Below are 11633 nucleotides of genomic sequence, written 5' to 3'. Positions count from 1 at the left end.
GCAGTTCTGAAGGCAAAAGGGGGTCCAACCCGTTACTAGCATGGGGTACCTAATAAAGTGGCCGGTGAGTGTATATGTAATGAAATACAAGTATTTGTTTTTTTTAAAGAACTTTTTTGATCTCAAATTGGAGAAATTTCCTCTCTGCATTTAACCCATCCTCTTGGGGAGCAGTGGGCTGCCATTGTGCGGCGCCCGTGGAGCAGGGTGGGGTTAAGGGTCTTGCTCAGGGACCCAGATTGGGGGTCTGTGGGGATCAAACCGGTTACTGTAACCTTCTCAGAGCACAGACTGCTCTAACCACTAGACCAACACTCCCCCAGGTAGACAGACACACCGTCCTGCTGACCATCAGCTCATCTTAGAGAACATTCTGGATCTTTGTATACACACCAAATTTCTATGCACATATTTTTTATTTAAATTTCCTATTCTTCAGATTTTTTTTCGTTCATAATTTTGCCAGCGTATTGTAAAGTTTGTACCCTCTAAACCTCAAGGTATGTCTTTATAGTTCAGTAAAACCCATTTTTCCTGCCTTCAGTTCCTCCACATCCATCGTCCTCTTTGAGACAAACAAGTCATCATCGACTTTCCCTTTCTTTGCCTTTTATCAGTTGCTTTATTCATCAGTTATCCTGTTTTGACAACATTTCCTCTCCAGATGAGAAACATTTCTGTTGTATATATTAGAGCAGCAGCAGCATCTTTGCTGCGTTCAGTACAGGGAAATAATATAATGTGACAAAAGAACAAACCACTGAACTAAAAACAGATACTGTTAAGAGGAAAGCAATGATACTTTGTTTTATTTTACACTGTTTGACATCCGACTCTATAGGGACGTTTTCAGCATGTAATCTGGAACAGAAGCCACCGTACATAAAGGAAACAATGCAGCATTAGAACTTTTTTTGTTTTTCTTTTTGTGTAGAAAAATAACCCATCAGGATAGAAGTTATTTGAAATTTTTCCTCCTAACTGTTCAGAGGCTTTTTTTCCCCTCACATCTGCATCTCTACGTGAGAACAGATTTAGGAACACGACTCCTGCAGAGTTATTTCCATCCCCTGGTTCCTCTCTGCAAATCTCCATGTGAAGTGCAAACTCTGCAACCAGCAACCTGCAGACGAAGAAGTCAAATGATTGAAATGCACTAACAAACGGTAACTTGAAAAGCGTCTGCCCGTGCGTTCAGAAGAGAAAGCCACTGATGAGGTTATGTGTTCACCTTTTTGTAGGAAAAACCAATGCAGCTCAGCAACAACAGCTAATCTGAGTCTATAATCTATAATAGTCTATAAGCAGGAAGTGTTTCAATTGAAAAAGCTTCCTTATCATTAATAATTGGTAATTGATAATGATAATATCATTATCATCAATAAAAAAAATGCTATGGAGAAAAAAATATATATCAAAAGTGATTAAAAAAATAAGAAATACATACAAGGGCACTCTGTCATGTTGGGGTTTAGGTGTCTAACCCACATGCAGAAACACTTACGGAGGCAGGGAAAAGTTTAAAGGTTTATTTACAAATATTTACAAAAGGCGAACTGGAACTTGGCTGGTCAGACTGGTCATGGCAGGATCACCACTGCTCCGAGGTGGAACTGATCAGCAGGGGGGGGAACCTTAAGGGTCCAGAGGCAAGTCGGCAGGCAGAGGACTGAGGGCAAAGGCAGAGGCTGAATTGAGTGCAGGCAGGCAGATTCCAGACAGAGATATTCTCCAGGATTTCAGGTTATCTGACAGGACTGGATCATTACTGGCAAACACTCTGGCAGGGAAGTGTTAGCCTCCTCCTCCTTAAATAGGGCCTCCTGATGAGCAGATGGAAGACAGGTGTTGCAGTCAGTTCATGCCCTCAGGAGATCTTGTGCGCCCTCTGGTGGAGAAGGTGGACAAAGCCTCCAGATCCCAACACACTCGGTTCTGAGTTCGAGCCCTACTCCCACAGACTGCCACTCTGGGTTCCAGAGCAAGACTCTTAACCCCACACTGCTCAATTATAGACCTATATCCAATCTTCTTTTCTTATCTAAAATTCTTGAGAAAGTAGTTTCCAAACAAGTTTGTAATCACTTCCACCATAATTAACTTTTTGAAGAGTTTCAGTCTGGCTTTAGAGCTCATCATAGCACTGAAACAGCTCTGGTGAAAGTCACTAATGATATTCTCATGGCCTCAGATAATGGACTTGTATCTGTGCTCGTCCTGTTGGATCTCAGTGCTGCATTTGATACAGTTGATCATAATATTCTTTTAGAAAGACTTGAATATTTTGCTTCAATTAAAGGAACAGCTCTAGACTGGTTTAAATCATATCATGTTTTAATTGTTTAAATTTTATTTCCATTTACCAATCATGTTTGCCTGCAACCTTCTAATGAAGCCATCTAACCATTATTTGACTTTGTTGACAGAACTTTTTTTATCTGCACTTGAGAAAATTCGAGTTGTTTTCACGACGTCTGGAATTGAAGGAAGTAGAACCTCAGGAGAAAAGCTCCACTTTGACCTTGCAGTGTTTTGTACGACTTGTCCACTCTATGACTCAGTAGCTCTTAAAACCTTCAGCTGCTGAAGCTTGAAGTGATGTTCTTCTGGGTGACCTCATCACTAACTCCAGTTATTGTAGATTTTATAAATGAAACTCAATTCTTTTCATTCTGCCAGAAGTCTTGATTTATCCTGACCACAAAGACATCTTCCTGATTAGTCTACATACATTTCTACATTTTCTATTAGTTTGAGCTTTTGTTTGATATACTTTCGATGTTATTTTAATTTTCAGATTTAGTTAAAAAAGCTAGGGACATTTAAAAAAAAATTAAATTAAAACTTTGATAAGACTCATAACAACGGCTGTTATTTTAGTAAAGTCAGCCTGAACAATAAATTAATTAGGTGTTTTCTCCCCTTTTTTATTACTTCTGGTTTCTCAGAATTAATAGTTAAACTATAAAATCTTCCTTCCTCAATCAGCAACTGCAATCTTTGGGGACTCATCTTTCAAGAGAGAAATAGAGGTGATAATTAGTCACTTCTATTTAAGTTTTTCTTTCAATAAATCACTGACTGCTAAATGGAAGAAGAGATTCATAATAATTTTTCATTACATACAAAAATAAATCCATCTCCACAGGACAGAATCTAGGTGACCTTTAGTGACCTTCTACTTTTTGAAAAAATAACTAACCACGTCATCTTTAGCTGCTGATGCACCTTCTGGTTCTCATTCCTAAAACATCTTTCCTTTATTATAATCAGATCAGTTTTGAAGACAAGAATGATCATAGAATGAAAGAACTCCTGCACCCATGCCTGTAAACATGCATTTCCATCTTGATGATTTTTTTTCTCCTTCATGAAATCTTTGCAGAGTTGCCACTTTCTCTGTCTGAGTGTAACTGTAGTGTACAGCAGTGTCTGCCTGTTACCACGTGCATTTACTCATATATGTAACTCTGCTGCAACAATAAAGGAGCAGATATGAACCCCATTTTCCCTCTGATAGCTAGTTTACTCATAATATGCCCTACACATAATAGAGTAGACAAGCAACAGGAAAATGCACTGAGAGGAGCTATGCTAGGCGCCGTCAAAGCGATAGCTGGGCCGACTACACGACGACAGCTTGAATTTACGGCCAAACTGTTGAGGTGAAGCGATGTGATCGGTGTGGAGGTATGACCGAGTGAACAAAGAGGACAGAAGAAGCAGCTACTGCTAGTTTACAGGGGATTTCTTGGTTAGCTTAGCATCCGGATTCTGGTATAATAGGACACCTCTTCTGGTTTGAATATTTCAAAAGCAAAACTCAAAGGAAAATTATTGTTGCTAAAGAAAGACTGCAAGTTATGTTAAGCAAGAGAAGAAAAGCATAAATTCAATTACACTTAAACCCACGTCTGTTTGCATGGAACATGATCAAAACTCATCAAGAAGAATAACTTCTAGTTAGTATCGACTCTGCACTCATAATGTTACTGCTTGTACTTTCACTTGGACTGGAAATATTTGGCAATGGGGCATCCCAGCATGCATTGTACCTCTAAAGCTGATAAGGAGCTTCCTTCAGAAGGCTGAACAAAACCATAAACATTATCTATAGTGAGATAGAAAATGAGTCACTCTGCAGATTGCCTCACAATTGGAAAGGATTTAAAAAGTTAGCTCAGAAAACTTCCTTTTGCATTTTTAATATTTCAACTTTAGCTTTGATTTGTTTTGTCTTTTATTATGTTTCTGTTGTTTTATAACATTTTGTCATACTTATATGTTAAGTAATTATAAGTAATGTTCATTATTATAATTATTTTGTTTTGGGCAATCGTGTTAGGCTCCGTGTAATCAATTCAGTTCAGTTTATTCCTATAAGGCCAATTCACAGCAAATATAATCTCAAGGCAATTTAAAGAGGCAATACTGTCAGACTGGTTTAAAAAAAACAGTTGACTGAATCCAGTCATTGACCTGCTAGATCCTCCTGAATGAGCTTGCAGCCACAATTTTCGCTTGCATTTTGTAGTTGACCCTTCAGCAATCCCTCACACTGAGCATGCATGCAGTGCCAGTGGAGAAGAAAACTCCCCAGGGCTTTACCGTATTAACAGGAGAAGCTGAGCAAGTGAAATTAGACACTGCCGTCGGACAACATGCAGTAATTTATAAATGTTTTAAATCAGGTTGGGTCCGGATCCTGACCGCTCTAAGAACTTTTTTACACCAGTGATTGTAAATAACTTCCATGCAGAGGATTGACATTCGTTGCCTGTATTGATTTTGCGCAACCGAGGAGCTCTTTTGATGAGATGATGTAAGAAAACCCAAGGATTAGTTTGTGTTTTTATTGCAAATGTTATTGTGAAGGAAAAACTCTTTCTACGAAGAAATTAATCAGCAGCACTTGGTATGTCTTCATATCACAGAAGCACAGCAGGATTGGAACAGAATGTGACTCATCGGTGGGAAAAATATGAAGATAGAGGAGCCAAAAATAGGCAGTGAGGGCTGTTCTCTCCTACAAATTTAAATGGCTCGCCTCACAGCCAGCTGGGACTCATGAAATATTGTTTGATTGTTGTAATCCATCATATCTTTTGACACCCAGGGACATACATGGGAGAGTTTGCATTTCTCTATACAGTTGGGACTTGGACTCCTGTGATAAGAGAAGCAGGGAAAAGAAAGGTGAAGAAATAGAAACCTCTCAAGGGGAGGCTTTCATTCATCTCAATATTTTCTATTATTATACTAATCTCCACAGATAGTATTGGACCCTGGGATTTCCCTGCATAAGTTTTAAATAATTCTGTCAATGAATAATTACTTTTTGTTTTATTCATTGTGGAAACACGAAGGGGAATAATCTATCTCCATTTACTTGCATGTTTTTTTAGCCAGGCTATAATCTACTATCAGCAAGATTAAATCCTGCTATGGCTGTATAGCTTTAATTACTTGTCACCACACATACGCTCATTAAATTCAGGTAAGACCCACGTTTTGCTCTCTATTATGTCAGTTCATGGTTATTTCTTGACCTTCATCACATCCTGGTATTTTCAGGCTACAACAATAATATCCAGGATATGAGCAGAGAGTTTCTTGCTTTGGGGTTGATCACTGATTCTTCTCCTCGCCGGGTGGAGAAGAAGAAACCCTCAGCGGACCATAACCATGTTGCACAGCGAGAATGGCTGTTATTTACAGAGTTAATTTATTGGTGTCCTGCAGAGTAACCTCTGCCTCCAAAGCCCTCTCTTGAGATCTTCAGTTTTCAGATTAATTCTCTCTCTTTCCCTCTTATGTTACATTTCTGTTCTTTGGAAAGAAAAAAGCAGAAGAATAAGCAGATTTTCTAATATTTAAATCATAACTTCTTAAAACCAAGAAGATGTTGAATGGTTAACTCTTTATAGGGAACTCAGTGAAATACTTTCTAAATTTTCAACCAATAGAGTTATTGGAATCCAGGACAAGACCTTATCAAATTTGGAACATTAAAAAATACGGATATTTTGATGGCAAGAATGAATGTCAATGTAATAAGAAGAAACTCCAACTTTCCTGAATATATTAAGAAAAATAACTAAAGTGCTTCTAGAAGAAAATCAAGGCAAATACTCTGAAAGAGTGACAGAAGTTTATGTTTAGGTCCAACATAACCTTAGAGGCATTAAGCTGATACTGGCACTTACAGTTTTTAAGTAAATATAATTGTTAACGACGCTTATTAACTCTAATTTTTAACTTTTCAACGAGCTTTTTATCTTTTTTTCACCTTAATCTACTGTAGTAAATCTATCATTCGAGGGCTCATCTAACTGTGTACAGCCATGTAGCAGGATCTTTGCTGAACGGCTGGATATAGATGTTGCGCTTCTAGACTTCGCTGATTGATGGGGGGGGGTGGACTCCATGCACTTTTAATACCTGGCAAAACTTCATGACTAAAAAACTCTTTTTCTTAAAAGAAAAAGGCGTTAAATGGCGTTAAAAGTCACAACTACGCTTTGATCAACAATCTTTTTATTTCACAAAATAATACATCCATAGAACACGTAAAGTGGTGAAGAATAAAAGTACAAATTTTACTTAATATAGAGTGAAAATTAGTGCTTTAATAATTTGAAAAAATATTAAATATGAAAATATTTCTGGCTTGTTATGATGCCAATGTCAAAATAACAGGATTCTGTACCAATAGAAATATTAGGATAAAGTCAGACAAGCAACTCAGGCTGCCGCCTAGGGCGCCACCTGCTGGACAAGGTACAAACTTGATTAATAAAAAAAAATATGTATTATGAAATACAATTTCTATACATGCTCAAAATTCCCTCTGAAAGACATTAAAAGAAAACCTCAATATCTAAATTCTTTGCAATCATCTGGCTGCGTGACACATAGATGATGTGGTTAGCACTGTGGAACAACATCACGCTCAGTCGGGATGTGTTACGCTTTTCAATAAGAGAAAATCAGTGACGAATGGTAAACGGTAAATGTCCTGTACTTATATAGCGCCTTTTTTCAAGTCAGGAGACTTGACCAAAGCGCTTTGCACTACATTCATTCACCCAAACACACTGATGGTGGTGAGCTACATCGTAGCCACAGCTGCCCTGGGGCTCACTGACAGAAGCGGGGCTGCCGTACACTGGCGCCTCCGGGCCATCTGACAATGTAGAAGCAGTTTTATTGCTTTATATATTTATATATATATATATATATATATATATATATATATATATATATATAAAACCTTACACATGGCCCTATACTTACTTAGCAACAAAACAGTACATGTTGAAGTTCAAGAATAAGTCTTAGCAATAATAAAGTCCCTAATTCCTTATTCGTACGCAATTAGATGATTAATGAGGAGGTTTGGCAAAACAGAGAACATCTGTGTAAACATTCTTTGAGGGTCGGAGTGACTTTGACGCAGACCAGCCCACGTGAATTCCAGTAAGCTTTCGACATGATATTCCTGTGCATGTACAGTTACGTAATGCGATGTGGAAACTATGAATGCCGCCTAGAATCGACTGAAGGTTGGGGGATAACAGAATTTTTGACGATGCGTTGCTGGATGTATGAAGTGTTTAAGACAGCTGTATGAATTTGGTTTGTAATTAAATGTGTCCCCCCTCCGGATGATAAAATGGTGTGAATCGTGGCCTTCTTTCTGTCATAAGGGAATTCTACCAATGAGCTTCCATACTAACAGCATCAACGATGGTGCTGATGGAAGGGGCACAGACCCTCGCTAGATGTCTAAAGAACACATCACATGATCTCACAACTTTTGCTAAATAAATTTACTTTGGAATTTGACCCATATACACTGAGAACCTAGAGCTGGTGTTCTGTCAGATCATCATACCCCATCAGACCAGCATACCTATAGTTAATGTGCAAGACCAAGACGTCAGGTTTGTGTTTATCACTTTAGTTTTGTACGAAAAATAGACTTTAAACTACCTCGACGGGCGTTAACCCTTTGGTCATGTACAAAAAAACAATTTAAGGTTAGATCGCCATACGCTTCAAAAACACCAAAAAGTAACTAATTAAGTCAGGTTTGTAAATGACTAAAGGAATACACACCTGTTGTGTTAGTTGAAAGTCTATTTTTTTGTGGAAAAAATGGGGTAAACTAAAGGGATTAACGGGTATTGACTATGGGTATGCCGGTCTGACGGGGTATGCTCATCTAACAGAACATAATCATGTGAAACCAAGCTCAGGTGTTGCCAGTTGCTCTGCAAAAGAGCTGAAACAGTCTTAGATTTGGCAGACCTGACAATCAGCTGGGAACTTAGTGAAGGTTTAAGAAAGAGCGACCAGGTGCCACCTAATCACCAGCAGGTAAACTTGCAGTAGTTAAAATCTGAGCAAGGATTGCACTTGTTTTGCACATACAACATTCTCAGAGACTAAAATAGTAAAAAGCACAATACTCAGGAATAATATGAAGAAATCAATATTTCTATAATTTGTTTTTGCTAAAAAAAAGGAGTGAATTCCATCCATCCAGCTGCTTATTCATCAGGGTCACTAATTCCTACCTTCAGCAGTCTATAAGCAAAATGCAAGATAATGTTGGGATCCGGAGGCTTGCCCACCAGAGGGCGCCAAGGATCCCTTCCTGAGGGCGTTCTGGGTCTCCTGGAGCTGGAGCTGATTGCACCACCTGTTGCTCGTCTGCTCATCAGGAGACCAGTATATAAGGAGGCAGAGGACATCACCCCAGTGCCAGAGTGTTTGCCAGTTATGGTTAGCAAGCCTGAGCCAACCTGCCTGTCTGAATCTTTGACTCCCTGAAAACCTGAACCAGAACCTGATCTGTTTTGTCTTCTCTGCTTCCCAGGTTGAACCAGTCTGAAACCAGAAACCCCTGAAGAGTTTCTCTGTTGGAAATCTGCCTGTCTGATTTCTGAAGAACCCTGAAAAATCAAACCAGTCAAGGACCTGCCTGCCCGCTCTCTGAAGAATCTGAAAGGGAAACTCAAACCTGTTCCTGCAAAACTCTCAAACCAAGCTCTGCCTCCACCAAGCCCTCAGCCTGCCGACAGCTTCTGGACCCTCCTGGTTCCCCCCCTCTGCCGCTCTGCTCAAACTCCAGAACAGGTACAGACCTGCACCTCCACATCCTGCATATTACCTGGACTTCTGCTAACTCCTCTGTCCCCCTCTGCAGTGACCAGTCCTGGATCTGATAACCCTCTGACCTGTTTATTGTACAAATCCTTTAATAAACCTTTGAACTTTTTCCCAGTCTCTTGAGTGTTCTGCACGTGGGTTAGGAACCTGAAACCCAAACATGACAGATAAAGCCTGTACAGCTCACCAGTCCATCAGAATGACACAACTGCACAGAGACATTTCCTCCTAGGGGCAACTTGGAGACACCAATCAACCTGACAGGTTTGGACTGAAGCAGGAAGCAGGAGTACCCAGGAAGAACCCATGTTTGCACAGGGAGAACTTACAGGACTGTCTGGCTGCAAGGTGAGAGTTCTCCAATCTGAGCCGATATAAATACTTGAAAAATTAATTGATACATAATAAAGTTTTAACGGCAAGTCTTATCATGCAGGAAATACTTCAAAACATTTTAATGTTAAAAACTTTAGAATAATAATGTTTAGATAGTTGTTAAAAACACACTGACTTTTAGAACATTTATTTTTTAGATTACGTTGAAAAATAATATCAATACCTTCAGCTGCCCTGGGGTCAGATGGAAGGCTACTTCTTCAAACTGGGTCGTAATAATGAAAAAGGCATCTCACCTGTGTGTTTCAGGCTCCCGTTCAGTTACACTGAAGGCCTTTTGGTACTAGATGTTCATAGGATAGAAGTAAATCTGATAAACAACCAGGACCAGAACGCTTTATTGGTTTTTAAACCAATAAAAGAATTTTAAGATTGATTCTGATGCAGAATGCTCGACAAGGCAGAGAGCATTTTCTGACCTGAACATTTCAGCCTTTAATCCCTGCAGCGCCTCGCTGGCTGTGGGTCAAGAACAAGGTTTGAGGTAAAGGGATATTCTAAAATAAGAAACTTATTTCAGTTTCTAACGTGAATAAAGAGGGTTTTCAAAATATTGAATATACTTCTATGAATGTGAAAATTTCCAAATAACATAATAGATTAATTAGCTTTGCCAGTTGCTTGTTTGGAAGTGTAAAAAAAGGATTATAAAGGTTATACTGGAGTTAAAGTTCTGAGATAAGTTCTGCTCTGTTGCTTTTCATGAAGGATGTGAACAAATGAAGAATATAAGATATTTAGCTATTTCATAATTTGTAGATTTATAGATGTTATAAAGAATTTTATAATGAATTTCAGGTATTTTATTGTTAATGGGGTAATGATGAGGTAGTGACCATGATTTGCTCCAGTCTATTCTAGTGAAAATGGAGTTCCAGTAGAACTTGTCTCTTGGATGGAGGCATTAGGATTGTTGAAACGTGTTGCTTTATGTTAAAGATTTGCTCTGTTTATGCATCTTGAAGCTCCATCTCTCCAGTTCTTTTTTCTGAAAGGAGATCACTCTGGACAATCTCTTTAAATAACATTTCATAACTTAAATGTTTTAAATAACCAGGAGATTTGCAAAGAAAGCTGCGTTTCTGCAGGCTTCTCTTTGGAAGCACTAATTCTAGCTTCTGTTGTGTAGTGGACCACTGTTCACAATAGAATAGAATAGAATTCAACTTTATTTTCATGACATTGTCAGAAGCACAGAGCAACAAAATTAACCCTGCATTTAACCCATCCCTTTGGAGAGCGGTGGGCTGCCATTGTGCGGCTCCTGGGGACGATTAGCAGTTAATGGTCTTGCTCAGGGACCCAGAGTGGAGGCTGTGGGGATCGAACCAGATACTTGGAACCTTGTCAGAGCACAAGCGCACTGCTCTACCCACTAGACCGCCATCTGAGCTCTGATGCAGCTCTGCTGTAATCCAGTTTGTCCAAGTATATCTTTTACCAGGTAAACATGGCCGCCATGATCATCGATTTCCTCAGTGCTTCCTCCTCTCATCTAAAATGCCTAAAATCACATCATTGCACTGAAAGCATTTTCTGTCCAAGCAAAAGGTTTCTTTTAATATATTCTTTAACAGTAAAGGTTGTAGAGACCATTTAAAGCACTGTAAATAACTTCTATCTGCAGCTCCTCTCCATGTCTGCTCTGATTATTGTGATGACGGAGTGCGCATCACGGTTAAGCATGTTTTCACTAATGCACGGATAGAAATGCCTTTTATCCGATGCAATCTGCAATGAGATGCAACATGCTTCATTAAAGGCATTGAGCTTATAGGCCAGAAATCCAACCATGTGAATGTGCTGCAGTGTGACGGTGTGTCTCTATGATGTCCTGGGATGGACTGGCATCCTCAGGTCCAAGGCCCCCCCTCACCCATAGAGTAGCATAGACTACCAGCCCTCTTTGACCCTGAAGGACTGACTATGGAACTGGGAACTCTATACATTTACTGTAGATATTCATTGGCACTGGATTATTTAGCCATTTCTTCATAACTAACTGTTAAACCAAATGTTATTGCAAATGGAAATGCTATCGGCTGTTGATCAAGTCCCAG

At 39.2% G+C, this 11633-nt stretch overlaps 1 protein-coding gene across 1 annotated transcript in view; it reads right to left on the bottom strand.

The window, feature by feature from the left end:
- The window catches only part of naaladl2 (N-acetylated alpha-linked acidic dipeptidase-like 2), a 576898-nt gene that overhangs the window by 21738 nt on the left and 543527 nt on the right, over positions 1-11633 (bottom strand). The window contains exon 16 of the mRNA XM_015382993.1: positions 1023-1123. Coding sequence (XP_015238479.1) covers positions 1023-1123 — 101 coding nt within the window. The remainder of the gene's footprint in view (positions 1-1022; positions 1124-11633) is intronic.

The sequence above is a fragment of the Cyprinodon variegatus genome, unplaced genomic scaffold, assembly GCF_000732505.1.
Source record: "Cyprinodon variegatus isolate N-32 unplaced genomic scaffold, C_variegatus-1.0 Scaffold272, whole genome shotgun sequence".
Taxonomy (NCBI): domain Eukaryota; kingdom Metazoa; phylum Chordata; class Actinopteri; order Cyprinodontiformes; family Cyprinodontidae; genus Cyprinodon; species Cyprinodon variegatus.
Note: the sequence above shows the minus strand (reverse complement) of the source record. Positions and strands in the feature narration are given on the sequence as shown.